The 27,398-nt window shown below is 42.1% G+C and overlaps 1 protein-coding gene across 2 annotated transcripts in view; it reads left to right on the top strand.

Annotated features, from left to right (window-relative positions):
* The window catches only part of LOC122704849 (myocardial zonula adherens protein), a 117,818-nt gene that overhangs the window by 43,644 nt on the left and 46,776 nt on the right, over positions 1-27,398 (top strand). The window contains exons 7-11 of one of the 2 annotated variants that reach the window (XM_043919917.1): positions 1,436-1,561; positions 2,533-2,661; positions 6,711-6,790; positions 8,210-8,315; positions 12,743-16,934. In XM_043919917.1, the coding sequence (XP_043775852.1) occupies positions 1,436-1,561; positions 2,533-2,661; positions 6,711-6,790; positions 8,210-8,315; positions 12,743-12,796 (495 nt within the window). In that variant the 3' untranslated portion in view covers positions 12,797-16,934. Of the gene's footprint in view, positions 1-1,435; positions 1,562-2,532; positions 2,662-6,710; positions 6,791-8,209; positions 8,316-12,742; positions 16,935-27,398 lie in introns of those variants that run through there. The other variant, XM_043919916.1, reaches the window with a different exon arrangement.

A 27,398-nucleotide genomic window follows, 5' to 3' on the forward strand; every position in this document is an offset into this window, starting at 1 on the left:
AAGAGTTTCATAGTTTTGGCTTTAACATTTTAAGTTTTTCATACATTTTAAGTTCATTTTTATATATGGTGTTTTAGTGACCCAACTTCATTCTTTTGTATATGACAAATCTGATTGTCTCAGCACTATTTGTTGAAAAGACTCTACTTTTCACAGTGAATGATCTTGGTAATTGTTTAAAATTGTTAATTGTTTAACAATTTAATTGCTTAAACAATTAAACAAGATAATTATTTAAAATTTAATTTTTATATCAGGTAAATTATTGGTTTCAAAGTCAGCTCTATGAAACAAGTGTAAGAAATAGAACATCTGTGTCTGCCCTTTCCTCTCTTATTGCCTCTTTCTTCATATGGAAAACCTTTTTATTTTTTAATTTTATAGTTTATCCTGCTCTGACCCAATTCTGATAATGTAGTGGTCTTATTTTCATCCCACAACAGAGTGAATTTGTTTTCATTTGAAACTGTGCTTTTCAGATTATGTTCAGCACAGCCTTAGGCTGTTCTCGAGGAGAATGCCTTGTGGGGAGAATACCCTCATGATTTATTGCTCAAATCGCTTAGATTCTTGAGTACTCAAGACTTTCAAAAAGCATGTCTTTCTGAAGCCAGTTAGAATGTGGGTATATTACCTAGTATAGTGAAGGATAGGGAAGCCTGGTGTGCTGCAGCCCATGGAGCTGCAAGAGTCAGACACCATTTAGCGACTGAACAACAACAATATTACCTACAGAAAAAGCATTGTTAAAACTGATAGAATAAAATATGATAAAATTTCAGGAGCAAAAGAACATTACACAGGAAAAGGCACGAAGAAAGGGGTTAATAAGACAGTGCAGGAGCTTCCCTGGTGGTTAAGAATCCACCTGCAATGTAGGGGACATGGGTCTGATCCCTGGTCGGGGAGCTAAGATCTCACATGCTGTGTGGCAACTAAGCCTGACCGCTGCAATTACTGAGCCTGTGAGCCACAACTCGAGTCCGAGTGCCGCAGTAAAAGATCCCACGTGAAGCAACAAAGATCCTGTGTGCCCTAAGACCCAATGCAGCCAAATAAAAATAAAGAAAAAAATAAGACAGTGGAGCACATTTTAGAGAGAATTCAATTTTAAAACAGTTAGATTTGAGGTGCAGTGTTGATAGAGAAGTATGTTTCTACCTTGTGAAAAAGTCACTCATGGACCACCGTTTCCTGGTAATATTAGTATCAAGGAAATAAGTTTACAGGGCTCCTTTTAATGTTCCATGCACCAGCTCGCCCCTTCTCCTTCTTCTATCTCTTCCCCCATCAGTTCCTGCTGCCTCTGTCCCCTGCAGAGCCCTGGCCCCTGGGCCCACTCCTCTGTGCGTTCATGCTTGACACACACAGAGTGTAAGGGGCAGACTCGCCAGAACCCGCTGCAGCTGTGGCTCTGAAGTGAGTCTCTTTGCAGGTGGAATCCTCCCAACAAGCCAACGCGGAGGTGATGAGAGAGATGACCCGGAAGCTGTACAGCCAGTACGAAGAGAAGCTGCAGGAGGAGCAGCAGCGGCACAACGCGGAGAAGGAGGCTCTCCTGGTGTGTATGTCCCCCTGCTCACGGAACAGCCAGGGGGCGTTGGGCGCATTATTGTCGGTGAGCTTTACATGGGAAGGTGTGTGCTCGGAGGTGAGTTAGTGGACTCTAACATGGGTTTAGTGGGTGCCCACTCACTCCTCTCCCTTCCCCCTCCCTTCCTTTACTCACCTTCCTCCCTGCTTAAAAGAGACCTCAGTCTCTGTCTCTCAGTACACCTCTTTCTCCAGCCAATCTGACCATTTGCCAGCATCCAGGCTGATCCTGGCTTCCTGCAGCTGTGCATTTCCTCACCACATCTTCTCCTCCTTCCCTGTCCCAATCCTGCTTATGCTCCCTGAGAGTCTTGAAGATGCCAGCATCTCCACGAATGAAGTCTTTCCCCCTCACACAGCTGCAAGTGTCCCTTGTCCTGGAGAAGCCCATTCTCTCTGTTCTCTGCTGTGGAATTCTCTTGTCCCTGTTATTAGAGCTGGGTTGTGCATCTCCCATCTTGGCTTCTCTAGCAGAGCATCGATTCCTTGAGGACAGGGACTCCAATCTGCCTCATCTTGTGTCCTCGCAGGCTTAGTACATGTGCTGAATAATTGACTGAGTTGGTGTTTGGGAGAAACATCTGGGCACTCTGCATTCAATTCCACTTCTAGCCCTAATTCCCTTTATGTTGTTGGCAAATACAGTGATACTTTGAGCATCTTGTCAGGAGATAAATAACATTTGTAGGCTCTTTTTTTTCCTCAAGGGGAGGAAAAAGGCAGAAAGGTAACTAGGCCCTTGCAATGTGTCTTTTCTTCATTGGTTAGAACCAGAATAATGGAATTTGAGTTCATGATTCTCTGAGACTCTTCTAGGCTCCCGGGTCATGCCGGGTCATGCTTCTAAAGAAACAGGATGATTTAGCAAGGCCTGAGCTGTTTGAACCCTGATTGGTAGTGACTGCGTGCTTTGCTGAGAAGAGTGCATTTCTTTTGCAGGAAGAAACCAATAGTTTTCTGAAAGCCATTGAGGAAGCCAATAAAAAGATGCAGGCGGCAGAGATCAGTCTAGAGGAGAAGGACCAGAGGATCGGGGAGCTGGACAGGCTGATTGAGCGCATGGAGAAGGTAACATAGCTTGGAGCCCGCGGGCCCCTTGCCCAGCCTCCCTGTAGTGTAACAGCTCCCCTCAGGCCTGCCCAAAGGTGTGAGAAGCCCTCACCACAGATCCCTCTCAATCCTACAACTTGTGACTTGAAATAACAAAGACAGAACTATAAAATAAAGTATATGGATGTAAAGCCATTATCTTTCAATTAAAAATAAATCTAGAAAAAAAGAAACAGCAAAAAGTAAAGTATATGGAAGTTCCACCAACTCCTAAGTGTTTCTATGTTGAAAATTTTGATGCTTCTAACATCATTACATACAAAGTTATTTACAGAAGTTAATCTTTTAGTAGCCCTGCTTTGCTGGGGCCCTCGGCAGGAACTTAGTTTACTTGGCAGGCCGTCAAGCCCTATTTCCATGTTGCATCGACACCCCAAGCCAGTTGTTTCTGGGACCAGGGTCTGAAGGGTAGGTTATGTGTCAGAGTAGGGGACATTGCTCTCCTGGTTGGGGGTGGAACGGGGAGAGGCCTACAGAAGACAGGAGCTCAGCTGGGATAATGAGCCAGTCTAGAGAGAGGGAAGAAATGAGGTGGGAAGTGGAGAAAAGAGGAGAGGTGGGAGAGAGGAAAGAGAAAAAGGAAGAAAGATGAAGGGAGGGTGACCTTTACCAGGTGACAGCTGACTTCTAGGGGAGAGTGGTGGTTGGGGACCAGAGCTGTGGCTAGGTTCTAGGGAGTGGGAGTTGTGTGAGTTTATAAAAGAGAGAGGACCAGCCAAGGCCACCCCTTGGCATCCTGTGACCCACACTGGACACTGAGAATCCCCAGGCCAGTGATGGAGGGAGGGGGAACGAGAGGGGAAGCAGGGTCAACAGCTGGGCTTCCGGCTGGTTCTGAGAAGAGGGCTGACCTATGATGTCTGTGGTCTGGTCCCCTCTATACGCCTCTGACCAGGAAGGTGGGAATAGCCTTAAACAGAGCTTCTTGGCTGGCCAGGGGGCTCTTCTTTTAAGCAATATCTTTTGAGGGGAGGGACTTGAACAAATAAAGAGTCAGTTAAAATTTCACCTCTACTCTCTGGGAAAGCAGAATCCCATCTTGTCTTGAAGAGAGGGTCAGTGGCATGGTTAGGGCTGACGTCAGTACTCCTTGTAGATGGTGGTTGTAATGACTGGGCAGTGAAGGCATTTTCTAGAATGCAGGCGAGCTTTCCCCTACATCGCCGCTCGCCTGCAACAGCAGAAGGTGCTGGTTAAAGCACACTCCCCTCGAGTGACAGGCTGTCCTGCAGCAAACAGGAGCCAGGTGAGCGGGTGGTCTGGGGAGGGGTGTGGGCAAGGAAACCATCTCACAGAGAGACTATCTATGTTTTAGAGTCACATGAACCTAGGGTTTGAGTCTTGCCTCTCTTTTTAGCTGCAGGAAGTTACTTGACTCTTCCAAATTCAGTTTCCTCTTCTGTAAAATGTTGATAATAGTAATTCTTATTCTTAGGCCTTTTGTGAGGCGTCAACAAGAAAAATCCAGGCCAAATGTTAAGGGCAGTGCCTGGCATATAGAGAGTAAGGGCTCAAAAAATGTGTGGCTCTGATTTTTAGGTTGTGACTTGCATAAATGTCTGCCCCTGGTGTCAGCTTTTTTTTTCCTGCTGGACCTGTTTTATAGCTTAGTTTCTTTGTCTCCTTGGGCTTCTGGAAAGTTCCCAGCATTTTCCCACTGATGCCCACGTGGAGCCTGTGTGGGGGTGTGTGGCTGGGGCCTAGGGTGGTAGTAAGGCTGGCCCTCCCTCCCCGCGGTTGTGTGACGTAAAATGTTCCCCACGTCCTCTTGGCTTTATCTTTAGTGATTGAGAATCTGTTGTCCTTTCTCATAACTTTTCTCATTTAGACTAGCAAAATGCTTGCTTTAGGTGGCTAAGATTAGATATGCCCATTTACTGTTTTTCGCCCTTCACGGCCAAGTCTGTGAGAGCAGGAGCCATGCCTACCTCTGTCACACACTGAACAACATGCCTACAGGGTGTGTATCCTGTTCTCACGTATTTTTGGATTTTTCTCGAGGACAAGCCATGTGCTTTTGAATGGCTTCTCTGCTATACCCCTTAGTTTACTGTTTCTGAACATTGTGTCCAAAACAGCTTTCTTTTTTTCTTGATGAGTTAAAAGTCTTTTTAAGGAGTGTGTTCTATCAGAGACCCTTTTGCAGAATAGATTGTACTCTTTGCCTTGATCTCGGTGGTGGTTCCATAAGGTAATGTGAATACAGATATGTCACGTGATTGTGCAGTGTCCGCTTAAGATTTGTTGTACCTCAACTTAGGAAAATATCAAAATTTAAAGTATACTGTAAGCTAGGCCTTGCGCTACTTTATGACAGCTTTTTGGGGAGTTGGAGGGAAGGCTCGCTTATTAAGGATTCATCACTATTATTTCAGGGCTCATGTAAGCTTCCAGCCAGTGGCAGAAACCATGGGGACAGTTAGTCTGTGCATTCACTGTAGAGATTTAAAAGAAGTAACAAAACCCCACGACAAAGTTGGTCTTCCTTCTTTATTCTGAATATGTCGATGATAACATACCCTCCCTTCCAGAGGGTACTGTTTCCCACTCTGACTGTCCCTAGTCTGCCACTACTGACAGCTTCAGAAGTTGTGGGAGTTCAATTTTCAAAGATTTGCTTTTAATATTTGGTGGAAAAGAAGTTTGGGATCTGTATAACTAGTCAGAGCTTTTTGGGCAGAATTTCTGAGGGTAAAGATGAGACACAGCCATACTTAGAGAAAGCCCCCAAGCAGAAGGGTCTCCTTCCAATTAGTGAGCAAGATTTGATAAAATTTGATAAAATTTCATTTTAAGGAAATTTGTCATACTAACAGATGTATTTCTGGTGCAATTTTGGTGGTAATGGGCGCTATACCTTTATTAATATTTTTAACTTTATTCAAAGAAATAAATGTCCAGATTCTTTCTACTTTTTTAAGGTAAACTAAATTTATATAGAAATGTGTGCAAATCTTCTTAAAAAATATTTATTTATTTGACTGCATCACGTCTCAGTTGTGGCATGTGGGATGTAGTCCCCTGACCAGGAATCAAACCCGGGCCCCCTGGATTGGGAGTGTAGAGTGTTAGCCACACCAGACCACCAGGGAAATCCCCGTACAAATCTTACGTGCACAACTTATTGGTTCCCTATTGATACTGCGATCATTTACCACAGTTAGTGGCTTTAAAACATCATAGAGTGACCAGTGACCATCTTTAGTTTGGGAGGTCAGAAGTCCTAAAATCAAGGTGTGGGCAGGGCTGTTGGGAGCTCCAGAGGAGCATCCATTTCCTCGCCTTTGCTCCCTTCCAGAGATTGACTATATTCCTTGGCGCACGGGCCCCATCCTCCAGCTGCTAAGTCAGCATGATAGCGCCTCCCAGCCTGTGTCCATCTCTTGACTCTAACCTTTCTTCCTATAAGGGCGCAACCAGATAATTCAGGATAATCTCCCCATTGCAAGATTATTAACTTAATCATGTCTGCGAAGTTCCTTTTTCCACATAAGGCAACATGTTCACAAGTTTCAGGGGTTAGAATGTGGACATCATTGCGGCAGATTTATTCTGATTTTCATGGTATGTTTTTACAAGTAAACACAGCCGTGTAAACACTACCCCAGTTAATTTATAGAATATTACAGAATTCCAGACCCTCCTGAGGATTCAGAAAATAATCAAGAAATTTGTAGTATCACAGGCCACTGATTTAGAGTATTGATTATCATTATTTAGAACTATAAATTTTCATAAGACATCTGAGCCTGGGCTGATGAAATACTTTTTAAAAAATAAATCTTGAATGGCTTACCCATGATATTTGTCTCTAACTCATAAATACATCTATAAATACACACTGGCAAATTTAAAATTTTGAGGTTTGTTTGGACTCTGGTGAGTAAGTGTATAAAAGCCTATAGGTGTCACATAGATTTGAACTGACTGGTATTGGAGTTGCTTGCTGTACATTCTCTAGCCAACTTGGGATCCATCAGTTAAATATTAATGTCTGTCTGTTTTAGGAACGCCATCAACTTCAACTTCAACTCCTGGAGCATGAAACAGAAATGTCAGTGGAAATAACTGATTCTAATAAAGAAAGGTAAGGTATACTGTCTTTTGCCTTATAGTGGATTTAGATGGTGGGCACACTGTGTTTGTGTGGGCTCACTTGGTCCTTGCATTTCCATTCGTTTGGTCATCACTCATTGCAGACTGATAACATGTAAAACACTGGACTGAGAGCTTCCAGCCACATCTTGCAGCCCAGGGGTGGTTGTTAGAACAGTGGAACACGTCAATGCCTATCACTAGTGCCAAAGTTCTGTCTATAAATGTTCCCCATAACCTTGAGCTCCATAGGATGCACCTTGTTGATGAGAAAATTCAACAGTGACTAATACCATTGCCGTGGAAACGAATTTTACAATGTCTTTGTTTCCAAACATTCTTCAATAAAACCTTGCCTTGTCCCTTGGCTGTGAGTGTATAAAGCCCTGCATGGAAATGCAGGAGCAATGAACTGCCTGTTCTGGAAACAGAAGGCAGAGAGTCCACACGTGGCCCTCTAGTGAAGGGAAACGAGGTTGGCGGGTGCTGAGCATTTGAGCAAGTTACTTAATCTGCCTGAGATCCTTTGCTTCTCCGTAAAATAAGAATTCTTTTTTAAATTGGGAGGAATTAAAGTGATACTAATAGTGCCCATCTCATTGGGTTATTATTGTGAGAGAACTGTTGGCTGCACAGTCTGCCACAATGTGTGCTGAAAAATACCTGTTCTCCTTCCTCTTATGTGACATCAGAGTTTGCAGAGTTCTAGGAATTTTCCCTAGTCTTTAAGGTTGTGCTAAGGAGGGACCCAGCAGAGATGGGAAGTGGTAAACAGACCACCAGACCCTTTGTCCGTGTTCTAGTTTAGTGACCCCAAAGAAAGAGTCCATCTGCTGGTTCCTTGGGTTTATTTGAACCAAATAGAGTCTGAGGATAATCTGTGCTGGTTTTTTTTTAAACATGAAATATTTTCTGAGGTGGTCTGTTCTGTTTTGATGGAGGAAGGATGTTTCAGCATATTTCCCAGTTTCTCAAAATAAATGATGTGTGGAACAACTGTAATTTCTGCCTTCCCAGGATTCTGCCACTTGATTTCAGATATGTTGTTGTCTTGCTAGACTCTTTCTCTGTTTTCCTAATTGTGGCAATTACTGGTATTCTAATGTTGTATTAACCCCCAAAGAAACAGTCTCTCATATCTGTAAGTGGTACAAAAAAAATTCTCTCTCAGCTCTTGGGAGGTAAAGTAACTGTCTTTACACAGGGTGAAATTTGCAAGTGGGAACTTGAAAAAGAGTCCTGTGTTCCTTCTCCAGTGGGGTGGTTGGTCGGTGGTTAATAAACTAGGATACATACAAAGTAGGAAGAGTGCATCTTGTTCTGGGCGGTGTTTCTTTCGAGCTGTGACTTGGTGTGCTGGTGTTGCTGCGTTGGTCAAGGGTTCACTGGCTCTGTCTTCTGTCTGTGTTAGGTATCAGCAGCTGGAAGAGGCGTCAGCCAGCCTCCGGGAGAGGATCCGACACCTAGATGACATGGTGCATTGCCAGCAGAAGAAAGTCAAGCAGATGGTTGAGGAGGTAAGTCCTTGTGAAGGGTCATGGGCATGAGGTTGCTTCCAGTGGTGGGAACTCTTCAGCCCCAGAGACAGATAGGACTCTCAGCTCCGTTTTCTGTGGTTCACAGTGAACTAGCTCAGGCCACTGCTGTCTTGGCCCAAAGGAGAAGCTCCTCATATGTCCCCTTTGGACTAGTGATGATCCCTCTAAAAGAGGGCTCTCTCCAGATCAAAAGGTTACAGTTAAGAAAGCTGGGAGGCACATTTCATAAGTTCATCCCTCTATGCAGGTGGGTGCCTTCAGCTCAGGGACAAAAGGGTCCTTTTTCTCTTTAATTGTATAGTATGAAATCAAGGTACATGCTTACTAATTGTTGGACATAGTTTACTATCCTGTTTTTCTAAATGAAAAAACAGGTGAGTTGAACATTTATATTTCTCTAGGAGGAAAAAAAAATTTCTTTTAAGTTGTGTTATAGTAACCTGTCTCTCTCTTGCGGTGGTGCTCCATAGAAGAAAATCCATGCTGTGTACAACATACTATCTTTTTCTTACTCAATTAAAAAAATCAGAAACAAGAGCAATTAGTACTAACAAGGTTATAAGGATTCCCTAGGGACTCATTCTCTAACTTGGCAAAGAAAAGGTTTCGTTTTAATTAAACATTTGGTCCGCAGCAGAAAAACTGAAAAAAGCATTATATGTGCTTATATTAAGCACAACTCTGAAAAGTTATTTGTTAATGGATTATTAAAATGAAAAGTATCTATTTCTAATAATTTACACATGTGATAGACAAATAGAAGATTAAACATATATATTTTTTAAAATTAATCTCTAAAATGTTAGAGCTATGAGTGGGGCTAAAGTCAGGGAATTGTGAGGGTGGGGAGGGACACCTTTTTAAATTTTGTGTAGGATAAACACACATTAGATAAAATCCTCACCCAAATGAGAAACCCACTTACACAGTGTGATTGCCCTGGGTGGAATAGAATAGGAGAAGGGGGAGCAGGGGCTCCAATGAGGAAATCTTGATGCAGTTTCACGGTCCCTCGGCCCGGCTGGGCAGGAGCACGGCCAGCAGCAGTGATGGGCAGGTCTTGCCCCGTATCAGCACGGTAGATGTCAGGGGTGTTTCTGAAGGAAAAGCATCACTTTGTCACAATTAGCATCTCAGGAACCATGGCAGTCAGACTGTGGCTTTTCTGCTTCTGACTTCACACTCATGGTGTCTGGGGCCAGCTGCCCCTCATTTCCCCAAGGGGCTCCTTGGGTGTGGCATTTCTCCCGACTCACCACAGGGTACTGTCTGCACTGTTTCCCTGTCTAATATTAGAGAACGGGTGAACAAAGCCTCATGTGCATTGGCTTCTGATTCAGTTTTCATCTGTAAGGGTTTAAAGATTGGTCTTTTTTAAAAAATAATTTTATTTGTTTTTTGGCTGCACTGGATCTTCGTTGCTCTGGGCTTCTATGGGGCTTCTCTAGTTGCAGTGCGTGGGCTTCTCATTGTGGTGGCTTCTCTTGTTGTGGAGCGTGGGCTCTGGGGTGCATGGGCTTCAGTAATTGTGGCATGAGGGCTTAGTAGTGCGATTCCTGGGTTCTTGAGCACAGGCTCAATAGTTGTGGCACACAGACTTAGTTGCCCTGAGATCTTCCCCAACCAGGGATTGAACCTGTGTCTTCTGCATTGGCAGGTGTATTCTTTACCACTGACCACTGGAAGCCCTGATTGGTCTTTTTAAAAAGACATTTCCAAGTTTAGAATTCTAAGTTACTTCTGTAATCTAATAAACATACCAATTTGAAAGGAGTAGGGGAGTAATTAGGGCTTCCCAGGTGGTGCTAGTGGTAAAGGACGTGCCTGCCAATGCAGGGAGACATAAGAGATGGGGGTTCGATCCCTGGGTCTGGAAGATCTCCTGGAGGAGGGCATGGCAACCCACTCCAGTATTCTTGCCTGGAAATCCCATGGACAGAGGAGCCTAGCAGGCTGCAGTTCATAGGGTCGCGAAGAGACACAACTGAAATGACTTAGCACGGCCCAGGGGAGTATTTACATATACAAATAAGGAAGCATCTAGAGATCACTGTCCACATCTTGCTTTAGTGTCTCTGATGTAATATCTCCCAAATATAGCTGTTCTAAGTGCTGGTGATGTGGTCTGAAAGACCCAGCCATTGAAGTGAAATCGCAGGCTGAAATTTAGGATGGCATCATCAGAGGCCAGCTGGGGCCAGCTGGGTTTCAACAGTTAGATGGAGACAAAGAGAGCTTTAATTCTAAATTTAAACTAAAAATTACTTCTATCAGGTAATAAGAATTAAGGTGTTTGTCCTGTACACCGTGTTAATTCATACAACAGGAGGATGGTTTAAAATCTCAATCGCTGTAGCCAATGCTAACTTTTTTTAAACGTTAGGAACATGGAAAAGGGACAAATGCGCACACAGAGGTGTCCCGGATGAGGTTGGAGAGTACTAGAACTCCAGTAATCCAGGGGATGGTTGAAGGACTTGGACAGGAGATGGCCACGGGGAGACGAGAGAAGGGAGTTCGCAGCTTAGGAAAACTGTCATGGAGAAGAGGGAATATATTTTCGTTTGTGTTGCAATGCAAAGCCAGATTGGAGCCACTGGGTGGCACTTGCAAAGAGGCACATTTCAACTTTCTGTTCAACATAAAGGAAACATTTGTAGTGCTGGCTGCCCTGAAAGATATTTAGCCCTTAATCAGGTATGCATTTATGAGGAGAGAAGACGAGATAGAAACTGTTTATATAAAGGATTCTCTATTGTTTACTAGGCTGTGCTATTGGTAGGATCTCAGCCTTTTCACTGCTTTGCATAATGAATGAAATCAGCAAAGATATACTAAATTTGGACCAAATTTTGAAAAATCTAGATGGCTGAATTAGTCATTTGGACCAAATTTTGAAAAATTTAGATGGCTGAATTAGTCATGTGGAGTCCTCAACTCTGGCTTGAGAAGAGAAGTGACTTTCTATCTGTGAACTCCAGCCACCCAGACATGGAGGCAAATTTGACTGGAAGATAGAGGCAACCTTTACGTGTCACCAGTGTTAAGGACAGTTTTCCCTCTCTTCCGTGAAGTCTGAAAGCCTGTCCCTGTGATGGCTTCATACTCAACAGGGGTAGGAATCCAGTCCTCATCCATTATTGCTGTCATCTGAGTCATAATGTCTGTGAAGAAAGTTAGTTTATTAAAATGATAGGCTTCCTTCTTCTTTCAAAACATCTAGGTATTATTACTGAGGTTCTTTGAATCCAGACATGTTAAGTAGTATATTCACTTCCACTCCAGTGGAGTGTAATTTCTTAATAATATACTAAATAAAAATTAATCAATCTTGGTATTGCCATCCTTAGCTCAATAATGATTTTTCATTGTGTGGGACAGTACACTTCCACAGGGATTTGTGCATGTAATAGGGGGCCCTTTTGAAATGAAGGATTAATACATATCTTATAGGGTCAAGTTCACTGAGAAAAGATATAGAGTATCTTGTGTGAAGTGTGAGAGCAGGTACCTCCACTTAGCTAGATCGTTGTACTCAATTAAGTCTCCTTGTGTGTTGTTTATCAGGGATTGGTCATCTCCCTCCCACCACTAGTTCTTCTGACTAGTTCTGGATCTGACAAATAGACACACACACACACGCCCAAATATGCCCCTTTTAGACTTTTAAGAGTTTTCCGGAATATACAGAGGCACTGAAAAAAAATAACAGTCATGAGGAAACTCACTCATCCATCCATTTACCAGATCCCTGCCTGCACTTTCTCTTTGCTGGGGCTGGGCACCAGTAAGGGGCGAGACAGATAGTGGCTCTGCCCTCATGGATCTTACTCTCTGGTGTTAGCTGAGTTCCAGTCATCCTTGCTCTTGGGCTTCATTCTTCTGTTGCCAAGCTGTCTTGGGACTGGGTCTTTTGTCTCAAATCAGGTAGAGTTCTTTAGCTTGCTGCTGAAGGACACAGGAGATCAGGGATGAGCACGCGGCTGCAAGAAACCTACAGCTCGAGCAGTGAACACCTGACCTATCTTTAAATATCTTCAGTCAACAGGGCCTTGACACCTCTTTCCCTGCTCTCATCAAGGTCCAGTCCCGTGCCAATCAAAGCAGCTTTCTGCCCAGGGGAAAATTATCTGGAGGAAAGCTATTTAAAAAATTTAAGTTCTCTCTGCTCTGAGAATCTACCCTTTTAAATGGATCCACCATTTGTGAGCATACAGTTTATTTTAAAATTCTTGTGTGGTGTGGTGTGCTGAAATGTACAATGCAAAACACGTTTTCGCCAAGTACCCTGTGTTTAGAGGATTCAGAGTGCTCTCCCTCACTGATAATTAGCCACCTGGGGGAAGGGGAAAGGAGCCACGGCCATGAGCCCACAACCCTAACCCGCTCAATTGCCCTGTTTCCAGATCATGTCCCACGAGCTCTTCTCCAGATTTAGTCTCCGGCTCTTTGGAAGATGACAAAATGGTAGCCTGCTCTGGGTTGGAAGCAGTTGCTTTCATTGTTCGTGGTTAGAAGAACACTGTATTCTCGCTGCTGGGAAGAGGTGGTGTGTATATGTGATGAGCTGATGAACAAAACACGAAGGACATGCTATGGAAAGGAAAATGTGATGACGTAGGGCTCTTATTTGTGGAAACACCCACATTCTGTAACTTCAGCTTCTATGGCCTGACACCACACAGTCAAGAGAACTCCAAGAACCATAGAGTATTTCTAGCAATGTGGGTTCCTAGACATCAAAGAAGGAACTGTGGTGAAAGATAGTACTAAAATATAATTTAAAAGTGCCAGGTGGAGGCTGGTCCTAAGATCTTGGAGACTGAAGCCTTATTTATGGAAAAGCTCTCAAGGACACCTGCCAAGGAGATGGGAAGCAGGCTCGAAGAACCTCAGTGCTCCGGGAGGAAGTGTTCCCCACCTGATCACACCCCAGGAAATACAGAAGCAGCCAAGTGTCTCTGTCGTTTGATTATATTTGTATGTAAGAAGTGGCCCTGAGGATGTCATAGTGCTGAATCAAGATACAACACTAATCAACTTAGCACTCTCCTTGTTTAAGTACATTTGGTTTGCTTCTATCACTGTGAATACACAGCTCAACTCACTTCATTAAAAGAAGTATATCTGATGAAAAGAGAAATGTATTTGGCTGAAATGTCCATAACATCTTATGGGAAAACCTGAACAAACTTTTTGACCCACCCAATATATTGACATGAAATATACTTCATGCATGCTATATTTTTATAGAGGCCTTGAGACAGCCACAGGCCCTGGTATCTCAACTAAATAGTGTTGCTGAGAATTGTAATAGCAACAGTGGTAATAATAGTCAGTGGGTGGTATTAGCCTAGTGCTGGAGTGAGTTCATCAAGGGGGTGGGTGTCACTTAGACGTTGGGTAGTTTTTTCCACTCCATCCACTTCTCTGTGGCCAAGTGGGCAGGTAAATGCTTTCTTGTCAGTAGCTGGCTTTGGTCTTTCGTTTAGATGTTTCTGTGCAGCAGAAAGGGAGCACATGGATAACTTTGCACGTGAGTAGTGAACTGGTGATGTAGTTTTACTCCCCGCCAGTGTTCTGTTTGAATGTAGATCCCCAGATACTCTGCTGGGTTTCCCAACTTCCACCAGGGAACTTGGCGTCAGATCTGAGAATCGCTCATCTAGATATCACTCTAGCATAGGGACCTACGTTGTTTCTAGAGATTCCATTACTGCCCTCGTGTTTTTCAAAGTCTGTGGAAAAGTTACTGGCATTTGTTCTAGTGGAGTAGACTCGCTACTCAGCTTCAAAGAATGAAATAATATCAAACCAGGGAATGTAATGACTTCTAGAGAAAGTGGGGCACCCATGTGGGCCTCCTTCCTAGGACTGTGTGCTCTTGCCTGCCCTGGGAGTTTCTTCCCTCTTCTGGGCCATGGGTAGTGTCCTGGGGCCAGATGAGCCTTCTGCTGTGGGGCAGAGAGTGAGTGAGGGGCTGAGACTGTCTGCAAAGACCCTGAGAGTACCTCTGAAATTTCGCCTTACCTAGATGCCCCATGCACCTCCGCCTTGGCCTGATGCTGGTTCCTGGGCTGGTTGGGGACCTCCTCAGATCTGGGTCCCCTGCCTTGCAGGACCTCCCTCCATCTGCTCCTCCTTGCCTTTGCCCATGTCCCTCAGTTCACCACTCCTGCCAGGACAGCGATATAGTGTGAACTTGACTTACTACATCAAACGTGAGTTAGGTGCTCAAACCCTGCCCCACCCCCACTCACACTACCGCCCCATCCCCAACCCTTAATTGGATCCTAAGCCTTGGACTCTTTTTTAAGGCTATACTTTTGTCCTAGGGCCACTCACTCTCCTACCCAAAGGAGACACTACTCACAAGCTGAATTTACGGTAGTTGAAAATGTTACAGTTTTCAGTTCTGGTGTTTAATACTGCATTAGCCACTTCTTGATTTAAAAATCTTAGATGCTTGATCTAAAATGTGAAGGTTTTAGAAGGTGTCAGAAAGCTCACACAGATGTAAACTTTTTTTTCTATGCATTATGGAAACATTGCAGGTTCATTGTATTGCTGGTACTGGTTAATGTATTCACGATTTGACCTGTCCTTTCAAGGGAGAAGTTCTTTTCTTTGTAAATGTCACTAAACCCACGTTCCGTTTGTTGAAATCATTTCTGATTGGCTCAGATAGATTTCTCAGAGACTTGGGAGCTCACATTCTGTCCGTAGTAGTTTCTGTGACTGCTTCTCATCCAAGTAACTCTCAGAGAGTGGGTGTTTATCGTGTTGCATGGCTGTGCATCTAGACCTCCATGCCACGTTAACTCTCTGTGGGCGGTATTGTTAGCACCATTTTTTAGTACAGGAAGCTGAAGCTTAGTCTTAAAAAAATAAGTTGCCAGCAGCTTCTCCACAAGTGATGACGGTGCTAGGTCTACACCCAGATTTTTGACTCCAAAGCTAGCCTCGTTCTTTGCTTCTTATTTTTTAGCAGTTGGAAAAAATTATAATTTTTTTTTTGTTTGGCCTCACTGCACAGCATGTGGGATCTTAGTTCCCTAGCCAGGGATTGAACCTGTGCCACCTGCATTGGAAATGTGGAGCCTTAATCACTGGACCACCAGGGAAGTCCCTGGAAAAATTTTTAAATATGGAGAATAATAAAAATAAAACCCATGTACTCTCTTCTGGAATTGAAAGATATTAACATTTTGGCATATTTTGTATTTTTTTCTAAATAAAGAACTTTAAAGAAGTTCTCATTTTACTCCTCCCATTTCGAATCTTTGTCCTTCTTACCCTCCACCCAATCCTGCCCCAAGGCTTCCTTCAGAGGCAACTGGCCTCTACCCAGACCATGTTTCTCTGCTTTTATTACACATACATATGTTTATTGTTAATATATAGCTTAGTTTCTGTGTTTAAAAAGGTATGCAGGGAGTTTCCTGGTGGCCTAGTAGTTAGGATTTGGTGCTTTCGTCACAGGGGCCTGGGTCTAACCCCTGGTCAGGGAACCATCCCACATGCTGTGTTGTGTGGACAAAATACAAATAAATAATAAAACTGTGTAACATTTTATATATAGTGTATAAATAAATTTCATTGTATTTATTTTTAAACTTACTCTTTTCCCCAATTTTGTTTTTGGTGTTGTTCCATATACTAGATCTTAATTATTCATTTTGATGGCTCTCTAATATTCCACTATCTGAATATATTATAATGTATCCTCTTGATAGACATTTAGCTTGTTTCCAATTTTTTATTCTTGTGCAAACAATACTGTACATGTGTCTATGCTTATCGAGGGAATAAACTTAGAGGAGGAATTGCTGGGGATGGGTTGGGACAGTCTCACTGCTGTCACTCTACAAAGTGCACATAGACTTCTACCCGTCATGTGTAAGGGCAGATTTCCCCACATCCTCATCACCTCTTAGACTATAATTTTAGCCAGTTGTGAAATAATATTTCTTTGGCTTAGTTTTAATTCGCATCAGCCTGGTAGCTGCTCATTACAACTAGAGAAATTGACCCTAAACTTCTTAGCAGTCAGGCTCCCATTATAAATTGGTTGTTCACATCTTTTGTTCATTTTTCTGTTTGGTGTTTCTTTTTTCCTGCTAATTTGTAGGAATTCTGTGTATTGCCAATATTAGTTGTTTATCAAAAAATATTTGCATGCTATTATCTTTTCCCAGTTCGTGGTTTTTGGTTGTTTATGGGGTTTTGTATAATATACACATTTAAAAATTTTTGTTATGAAATTATCAATCTTTTTGTGCTGTGTTGTGCGTCTTGTTTGTCATAAGTTTTAGAGTTTTGTTTTTCATTTTTAGGTCTGTAATCACCACCCTCCCCCCCTACCCCCCACATTGTTGCCTACCGTGCTTCCTTACTCTGTTTTTTCCATAGCACTTTATCATCTTGTGATATACCTACACTTACCTGTTTTGCTTGTTTATGTATTGTCTCTTTCTCTCCACTGGAATGTAAGTTCTCTGAGGGCAGTGGTTTTTGTCTGTTTCATTCATGTCTGTATCCTCAACACTTGGAATAGTCAGACATATAGCAAGTGCTCAATAAATTTTATTGAACAAATAAAGAGTAATCCGTATGGAATTTATTTTTTGTGTATGTAATATGAATAGAAATTTCACCTTTTATTCCCTTATGGAAGGCTTGTTTCTCTGACACCATTCATTGAATAGTGCATCCTTCTGCCCCTGATTTTTTTCACTCGGCCTTTATCGAGCTGAAGTAATTTCCTCTGCGCCACTGCCATATATTCCTGTTCCCTGCCTCTGTGCCGAAGTTTGCAGGAAAGTCAGCCCCCCACACACAGCAGTGGGGGTGGGGGTGCTAGGCCCTGTTTATGGAGAGCGCTCTTCTGATGGGTCAGCCAGTAAACATTTAAGAAGCACCTTTTATGAACTAAATGCAAAGACAGACCTGAGTCCTCAAAGTCCTCAAAGGATTTTCTGGTTGACATTAAAGCTGTTATAACTCAAGGCAGAATGTAAGGGTTGAGCAGGCAATGAGCTGTGTGCTGAGGACATAGAAATTGGAGAATACTGTGGTTAAATTTGTAGGCGTCAAGTAAATTAAATGTCTTTGCATCTTGCCTCTGCTGCTCACTGGGCTTTATATCTTGAGCAATTTACTTATCTTCTCCCACATTTAATTTCCTTATCAAAAAATGTGAGTGATGATAATAATACCTGCTTCAGGGGTTGTTGATGGAAAGAATGTACACTAAGGGCGTAGGTCAGTGCCTGCAAATACTCACTAATTCTAGTGTGCATGGAGAAACTTTAGGGAGGAGGTGATATTTGACTGGGTCTTGCAGCATGGGTTAGATTTTTCTAGGCAGGGATTGTGTAGGTGGAAAAGGATGTGCCAGACTAGACATAGAATTAATTAAAAGCACAAACATGAAGGCCAGAAAGTATAGGGTGAGTTCAGCAAGCAATATCCCGGTTTGAGTGCACTGTAATGATGACAGGGAGTAATGATGAAGAGACTGGAAATGTAGGTTGAGCCTAACTGTGGTGGAGTAGCAGCAACAACCTGAGAAAACATCCTTTATTTCTCAGCTCCGAATTCCTCAATGGCTCCCCATTGCCAATGCCTCTGGCGGGGGTTTCTTGAAGAATCAGAGAGAAGAGGGGCAGGAAGGGCAGCTCAGAGGCTCCCTGGAGAGTTCTGGTCAGTGCAGGTGAGGGTCCACGTTCCAGGGCATCTGAACTTTAGGAACATGTGTTTGTGTGATGTGCACGTGCTTTTGTGTGTGTGTGTGTGTGTTTAATTGAAGCCTCCTGTATTCTTTGTTTTGTTTTGTCTTAGAATTGACACAATTAGTAAATTTTTATTTTTTAAAAAAGTTTTATTGGAATATAGTTGATTTACAATGTTGTGTTAGTTTCAGGTAGACAGCAAAGTGAATCAGTTATACATCTACATATATCCCCTCTTTTTAAGATTCTTTTCCCATATAGGTCATTACAGAGTATTGAGTAGAGTTCTCTGTGCTATACAGTAGGTCCTTATTAGATATCTATTTTATATATAGTAGTGCACGTCTATCAATAGGAACCTTTTTAAACTACTGTTTTTTGTTTTTTTAGCATCAGCTTTGTGTCAGGTGTGGAGCTGGGTGCCTCTGTATACAAGCCTACCTCAGAGATACAGAAGGCTGGGCTCCAGACCACTGTAACAAAGCAAATATTACAGAAAAGTGAACCACATGAACATTTTGGTTTCCCAGTGCATATAAAAGTTATGTTTATACTGTAGTCTATTAAGTGTACAATAGCATTATGTATAAAAAATGTATAGACCTTAATTACAAATACTTTATTGCTAAAAACTGGTCACTAACCATCATCTGGGGCTTCCCTGGTGTGGCTCAGTGGTAAAGAACCTGCCTGCCAATGCAGAAGATGTGGGTTCCATCCCTGAGTTGGGAAGATCCCCTGGAGAAGGAAATAGCAACCAACTCCAGTATTCTTGCCTGGAGAATCCCCATGGACAGAGGAGCCTGGTGGGCTACAGTCCACGGGGTCTCAAATAGTCGGACATGACTAAGCGACTAGACAACAACAACAGAAGCATCATGTGAACCTTCAGTGAGTTGTAATCTTTTTGTTGCCGGTGGAGGATTTAAAATATTATAAAATATTGTAAGAATTATCAGAATGTGACACAGAAATACAAGGTGAGCAAATACTGTTGGAAAAATGGTGCTGACAGACTTGCTCAATACAGGGTTGCCACAAACCTTCAATTTGGGAGCAATGCGGTATGTGTGAATCACCATAAGCGAAGTGCAGTAAAACGAGTTACGCCTGTACATCCTCTGATTGTTCAGCCTGAAACATTTCCCTCCCTGGGTATTCCTGTTCAGTGTATGGTCTTTTGTCTCTGATACTGCGTCCATCCAGGGAAGCTTGGAGGACCCTCCTTCCTGCTTTCCCACCTCACCTTCCTCTAAACTCACGGAGGAGAAAAGAGTAGCCTTAAGACGTAGGGCCCCAGCAAACCGTTTGTAAAAGAAGGTATTGCCTGCCAGTGTTCTTCCCTGCCTGGCCTAATTTGCAGGCAGCACTGCCGAGATAGGCTGTCATCACAGGGAGGACGGGGCCACCCTCTGGACCTCAGGCTAGTGTGAACAGAAGAGCCCAGGCCTTGTCATCAGAGAGACGTGGGTTTAGGTCTCAGCCCTGCCAGCATCAAGCTCTTGGGTGACCAACTGTCCTGGTTTGCCTGCAAATGAGAAGGTTCCTGACACATGAGACTAAAACCTAGGAAGTTCCAGGCCAGCTGGGACGGGCTGGTCCCCTCTTGGTCCCGTGGTCTGAACCTTCCCCTCACCCCATTGGCAGATGGCCGGTGCATCCCGTCTCTGGGTAGGAGGGGAACCAAACATTGCTTGCCTGCTCCCCTGTTGTGCTAACTTGTGCACTTCTTTCTCCATGCGCTGGTTCCCTGCAAGTGGAGACCAGGTCTCCCTGGCTCATGGCTGTGCTCCTGGAATCTAGCACTGGGTCATGGCTGATGCTGAGGAGTGAATGAACAGTGAAACTGTAGGAACCCCAGTTCCTTCATCTATGGGGGTAATGACTCTGAGGGTTGTTTCTGAGAATAATGTGCTAAACCAGCAAAAGCCCTGGTGCCCAGTATCCTCTTTTTCTTCCTTGCCAGTGGATGCCCGCAGATTGGGATTCCAGTTTATCCCCCCTTCACTGATGTTTGTATAGTCCAGTTATGCGTGGGTACCAAGGAGATTTAGGGGGCTGGTTCTTCTTCAGTAGAAGTGGGGTGATCTTTAATATAAGATAGAAATCAAACCAAATTAGATTACTTTACCGCAGAAGCCAGTTTCAACTGATCCTTTAGAATAGTATAGTTCTATGATTATATATTACTTCAAACTTAATAGAAAAAAATTGATTAAAATGTGTGCCCTGTTCATATCTGGCCTGGCTGAATGCCACAAGACACATTAATTGAAAATGAATTTCTCCAAACCCAATCAAACATCATGAAGATGAAAAATGTACCTTTTTCCCTCCGTTCCTTCATTGATTTTTCATTTTCCCCACTCAGAGCTTCATTTAGCAATTTTTCAGTTTCGTTTTGTTGTGGCCTTAATTCATCCCTCCGCTCCCCCCAAAATGAGATAATGTCCCATTTTCCTTGTCCTTTTTAAACTGTCCTTTCATGCTGCATTAGTGCAGGGCAGATCCTTGTCTTGTCATAGGTCCCTGTGTTGTATCATTTTTTAAGAAAAGAAGGTAACTTTATTTTAAAATTCTTTCTGTGGTGGTTTTTACCAAAGGGAATGCACTTTAAAAAATACACAACTATGAAATTACACTGTTACAGCACTTATAAAATACAATTAGGAGAAACTGTAGCAAAAAAAAAAAACAAAACCTTTTCAGAGGAAGAGTATTAGATATCAGTTGTTCTCAGTTTTCACGGTGAGGTGTTTGGGCATCAGACATGATTCCTATTTTGTTGAGGGAAATGGAGAAAACTTTTTGCCAGACCACAGCAAGTTGAGCTGAAAACTAAGCTGGGTTAGGACAAGAGGGAGCAAAGAGAGGTGATAAAAACCCCTGGTGAGTTCTAGAAAATTCTTGCCTGTCCTATGCCAGCCGTAACGCAGTCAGTCCACTGGTCTCTGGGTAACTGGGGGTTCACTGTGAGTAACAATAATAGGGATCTTCAATGTATTTTTCTGTCAGATTTTCAAATAATTGAACAGCATGCATTTCCCATGAAAAGTCAAGAAAGACTCACATTCAAGTATCCTGTTGCTTCTCTTTGACCTAGAATTCAGAACTCCGGTTCTCTCATTTTGGCTAGAGGCTTTGATTGGCAGGTATCCATTTTTGGTATATTTTCAATGGGAAAATGACTTCTTTCTTTACCAAGGTGGTTTAAAGTAGAAAGTCTTTTTATTTGTTTGTTTTATAACTTGCTTTGTTTTTAACATCTTTCATGTCAAATTAGGGTTCTATACCATTAATCTTAATGGCTTTATGGGTCCATTAGGAAGAGTAACAGAGAGAGGTATCGGTGATAGAGGTTTGGAAACTTTTTATTAATGTGTTGAGTTTCATGATAAACACACATACAAATACCAACCATCACACTGACTTTGAATAAAAGTGTTTGGTTTACTTTACTTGGCTATTCTTAAAATTAGAATGAAAACAAAACAAATTTCAGAGAGAAATGTTGTGAAGCAATTAGCCTCCAACTAATAAAAAAATTTAAAAAAAAGAAAAAAAGAAAAAAAAACAAATTTCAGAGAAAATAAACAATACTATCATAAACTTAGGTTGGATTAAAAAAATGTAATTTCCTTACTCTTACAAGATTTTAGACAATTTAATTCAATGTGACAGTTTTAATGTACCTTCTAATATCATGCCCTGTTTCAATGTGTCTCTTGTTTTATGAAAGGCATTTGCAGATATATGTATATTGTCATGTATATTGTCAGCTGGTAAGAGAAAACACTTTAAAGCATAATTTCTTAAAAAAAAAGTATCAAGTGCTATCTAGTATTTAATACTTATTTGCTGCTGTATTTCTTATATTCATTCATTTCTCTCCACATTGCCAACCTCTGTACTGAGTTATGTTTCATGAGTCTTGCACAGTCGGGTACTATTCACATCCTTTTAATTATAGGCTATATCACATTCTGACATCTAACACGAAATGACCCGTGTCTTTCGTGTCTGTCACCAATGTGAAAAAATTCCAGGAAGCTGACAAGCCTTGCAACCTCCGGGGGTTGTTGTGAATCCATAAGAGGACCTTACTGAGTTTTTATATAATTTCATTTTAGTGTGGTTGACATACAAGGTCTTCTTTGAAAGAAATCAGGAGGGATCCTTTCACTATAGGAATCTGTTTCCAAAGCAGTTTATAAAAATGTGTGGATGGATAGCAGTGATTTCACCTCCTAAGAGAACTGCTCTTTCATATAAGATAATCGGTACACTAAACATCCGTACCGCGTGGGCTTGCTGTCTGGTGCAAGGGGAAGATCTAAACAGACCGTGGTAGTGGCAGTGATGGTTCGTGCTAGGGGTTTGCTTGAAGGGCTGAAATGAACAGAGACAGATGTAGAGGCAACCTGAAGGACTTGGCAAGAGCTAGCCTGGGAGGTGACTGTGGAGTACTTCCTGCCAGCAATTTTCCTGGTAGAGGAGGGGATGAAGGGTGGGAGGCCATGCCTGGTGAAGGCACCAGCTGGGGCAGAGGTCCCACTGTGTTCACAGCACACTCAGAGGATGGAGTGGCTTCTTCATAGGGTTCATTGTGGGCCAGAGCTGGCATGAAAGGAAACTGGGGAGATAAAGTGGGACCACAGCAGAAGCATCTCATGTCCACACTAGGGAACTGGAACATTAGACCGCGTGGGAGGGTGGTTCTGTTTTGTTACTGTTTTCTTTTATGAAAGTGTAGTTTATTTACAATGTTGTGTTAGATTTAGGTGTCCAGCAATGTGATTTGGTTATATATAACCAATTCTTTTCTATTATAGGTTATTACAAGATGTTGAGGATAGTTCCCTGTGCTATACAGTAGGCCCTTGTTGGTTATCTGTTTTATATATGGTAGTGTGTGTGTGAATCCCAAACTCCTAATTTGTCCCTCCCCCTTAGAAGCTTGGGAGGATTTCTGAGTAAGAGAGCATCTCTGAAGTAGAGCCTAGAAGTGGACTTGGTCCAGGTGACTCCAGTTATAGTTGAAAGGGATTGCTTGGCTCCAACCATCTATCCAGGTAACTCAATTGTGGTTAATGTGAAGAAAAGCTGTTACCATTTTAGAAACTAGATGACCCCCTGAACCCACCTTAAATATCAAACTGGCCTGTTCCTGCATGATCAGTTAGGCTGCAAGACATATATTCAGTTTGAATTACAAAAATTAAAAAAAAAAAAAAACTTGCTAATGAAGACAAAATTAGATATCAGTTCAGTGAGTGAGCATCAGGTAAAAGGTTCTAGATTTTACCAAGATGGGTTTCTTCCCTTTGTTCTATAAGAAGGTTTACTATTTGATTTTTTAGATTAATTAATTGATTTTTGGCTGTGTCACGTCTTAGTTGAGGTACTCAGGATCTTCACTGCGGTATGGGAGCTTCTCCCTAGTTGTGGCTTGTGGGATCTCTAGCTGAAGTGCCTGGGTTGAGTAGCTGTGACCCATGGGCTTAGCTGCTCTGTGGCATGTGGGATCTTAGTTCCCCAATCAGGGATTGAACCCATGTTCCTTGCATTGGAAGGTGGATTCTTAACCTGGCTCATCAGGGAAGTCCCCCTGCTGTTTGATATTTAAATTTAACTGTTGCAACAAGATTACATTCTTGGGAAAGTAGGATAGAAGCACTTATTTTCCAGGCTTCATCTAATTTCTTGTTTCTCAATGTTTTGACTTGAGCCTGGTAACCTGGGTCATTTACCACCACCTGGTGACAGCTAGATTTAAGTGCAGCTTTGTGAAGTGGACCTAAACCTCTTAATGGTCAAATTTACAAACTGATACCAGTCAAGTGAGAGCAAATGTGCCAAATGGATTTCACTTGCATACTGCCTGCGTGGTTCCCTGGATTTTGGGATGCCCCCAATTTTGGGGGGTGCTTTGGAGGTTATGTATTTAGCAACTTTGGTTCCTCTGGGCCTCCCAGAGTCTCTTCCAAACAACTTTGTTTCTGAAGTCTTACAGGGTGGATTGTTGAGAGGTAATGGATGGAAAGATTCTTTGATTCATTCATTCAGTGTCTGAGAATATGAAGCTGATCAAGGTCTTTACTCTCGAGAAGCTGACAGTCTAGGGAGGAAGAAATACCAGTAATAACATAGTAGTAGCTGATTTTTGAGTGTTTATGTTACTATGCGAGTAAGATATAGGAGACAATATGTCAAGGCTCTTTGAAGTTGGCAGTCAGAAATAACAGCATTTTTCACACAAATGGGTGATTCAGATATTATGGAAAAGAACCAAAGGCTTGGGAGTCTGATGTTAGCTAAAATAATAGCAAACCCAGATACATGTGGGCATGCATGCTTAGCGGTTCAGTCACGTCCAACTCTTTGCAACCCATTGGACTATAGCCCAGCAGACTCCTCTGTCCATGGGATTTTTCAGGCAAGAATACTGGAGTGGGTTGCAATTTCCTTCTCTGGGGGATCTTCCAGACCCAGGGGGGGAACCTGCACCTCCTGTGTCTCTTGCATTGTGGGCAGATTCTTTACCCGCTGAGCCATTGGGGAAGTCCCACCCAGACACATGAGAGTCTGCTTATTTTAGAAACTGGATGACTTACTTGGGAGAAGACATGGGGTGTGCTTCAGGAGCAGACTGTAGGGGAATAACTTGAAATTCAAAGTTGGCACCCCTTGTAGGGCATGAGGGCCTGCTATGCTCTGCCTGCCAGCCTAAGCATCCTTGGTCCCTAGTTTGAACATGTCAGCTCTGACCACAGAATATACTGTACAGGATGCTTCTATGAGAAATGCTCAAGGATGAAAGCAAATGAGCGTGCATGGTATTCATTTTTAGTGCAAGAGCACAATCGCTTCTTGAAGCCTCAGTTGCTGAAAAACTTGAGCCTTGTCATCAGAAGCTTCAGATCCCTCACATCCTTCCCACACCCATTTTTTCCTCCAGAACAAGGTGCCTCCTCACACTAACATTAGCCCAGAAGTCTCCCCTCAGCTCTCTTTCCCTAGATGATATCTCTGCTTTGCACTGATTTCTTTTTAAAACTAAAATCTATGGGAAAGGTGAGTAGAATAATCTTGGTCTCTTCCTATGAGCTGTTCATGAGGATATCCTTAACCCTCTCACTTCTCTTGATTCACTGATTACTTCAGAGATGGTGCAACCAATGTGTGTGAAGTCACTTGTGTAATTTGATGAAATATTACTCCTGACTTTGGAATATTTTAGTTCACTTCAGTACACATTTTGCCTATCATTTAAAGACTTTAGAGGTCAGCTTTTAAGAATTTTAACAATATAAGAAGGAATGAAAAAGGGACACGATAAGGATAATTTCTGCAAATTTTCCTACAAAAAGTGAAGGAAGTGTAAATAAAACATACTTTTGTTTTGCCCATTATCCTACCCTAACTGCAGAATGATTTCATTTATCTAACTTCTCTTCCAGCTTCTACTTTCATCGTTGTAAGCTCTTGTTTTTCTATCCCTTGAGGCTTTTTGTAAACACTTTTCCATTTTGTAATAGATTTGTTTTTAGTGTTTGTGTAATATATTCCATCAAATTGATATTCCATAATTTATTACCACTTCCTTTAGTGCTGGACATTAAGGTTATTTCCATTTTCTCTCTATTATAAATAATAGGAGTAAGAACATCTTTGTATATATAGCCCTGTTCCTACATCTGAATTATGTCCTTAGGATAAATTCCCAGGAGTGGGATTAGTAGGTCAAAGGGTATGAACAGCTTTATGGCTCTTAATATTTATTGCTAAATTGCCCAAAGGGTCATTCTAATTTACAGCACCACCTGCAACACATGAGAATAGCTGTCTCTCCCAGCCCTTCCAGCACCATTTTTTTTCAGTCAGTAGTTTCAGGCAAATTTAATAGATATGAAAGGATAACTAGTGACTGTTTTTAATTGTTAATTAAAAGAATTTTTTATCAACATTGAACATTTTTCCTTAAGTATGTTTCTTGTGTTCTATTTTGTATGAATGGCTTGCTTTTCATGATGGAATATTATATTTTTGACACCAGGTGGAACTTAAAATATTTTATCACAAAAACATCTAATTCACTCAGGACAAAGAGGGTAAGAATGAATCATTGCCTAGATTCAACAAACAGCAAGATTTGGCCACATTTGCCTCATCTCCACCTTCTTTTCCTTTTATTTTTTCCTTTGTGCAATTATTTTAAAAGGCAAATCCCAGACATTCTGTGTGTTTCACTAGGCATCTCTAAAACATGTGCACTTTTTCCTTCTGTAATCATAATTAGTTATTATTACATGTTAGTTTTCACAGCTAACAAAATCAATAATAATTCTTGGTCCCATTTGATATTGGTCTGTAGTAGCATTTTCCAAAACGCCTTTAAAAAGTCTTTTAACAGTACTTTGCTCCAATCGGCATACAGAGAAGTCCACTATACTTGGTTGTTAGGTTTCTCAAGTCCTTTGATCTAGAGCATGCTCCGTGTACTGCCCTCTCACCCCCAACTCACGTTTACCCTGACCCAGGTACTGCAGGAACTAAGTCAGCTGTCCTATAAATGTTCCCACATTCTGAATTTGACTTTTTGTCTCCTTATTAGCTTGATTAGATTCTGTTTCAACTTTTTTAAGTCGGGGGAGGCAAGACTACTTCCTGGGTGATTCATTTTGTTCTGCTCTGGGGGCACATATTGTCTGGTGATCCCACTTCGGGTGATGGTGAGGCTGGCTGTGCATTCAGGTGGTGACAGCCCTCAACACAGTTATCAGGTTCCTCATCAGCTTTGCCCCTCAGTATTTCATCTGTCCATGAAAGTTGCTTGAGTCTGTTAGTAATATTTCCTTGGTATCACACAATGGTTATTTCCAAATTCTCTCCTTCCTTCTCCATTTATTACCTGGAATTCTTCTGTAAAGTAAAACTTCTTTCCTCATAAACTGGGACTTTTTTTTAGTAATCTCAACATGCAGTTTGTGCAAGTAAGGCAGGATAAATGCTTTATCCTTTTCTCTAAATCTTCAAGTTTCTAAGGAGTTGGTTCCACTGTCATTTCCAATTGTTGCTGCTTTTTCTTTTTTAAGAATCATAAAATGCTCAGGGTTTTAAAAAATATATATGTTCCAATGTGTTTTACTTAATTACACTCTCTTTGATGTACAGATTATCCTGTCTTTGACCCAAGGGAGACCCTTCATGTCCTTGTTTTCAGGTAGAATAAGGTGTCTCAGGCTTCAATTCAGTTCAGTTCAGTTGCTCAGTCATGTCCGACTCTTTGCGACCCCATGAATCTCAGCATGCCAGGCCTCCCTGTCCA

This window comes from Cervus elaphus, chromosome 12 (genome assembly GCF_910594005.1).
Source record: "Cervus elaphus chromosome 12, mCerEla1.1, whole genome shotgun sequence".
Classification (NCBI taxonomy): domain Eukaryota; kingdom Metazoa; phylum Chordata; class Mammalia; order Artiodactyla; family Cervidae; genus Cervus; species Cervus elaphus.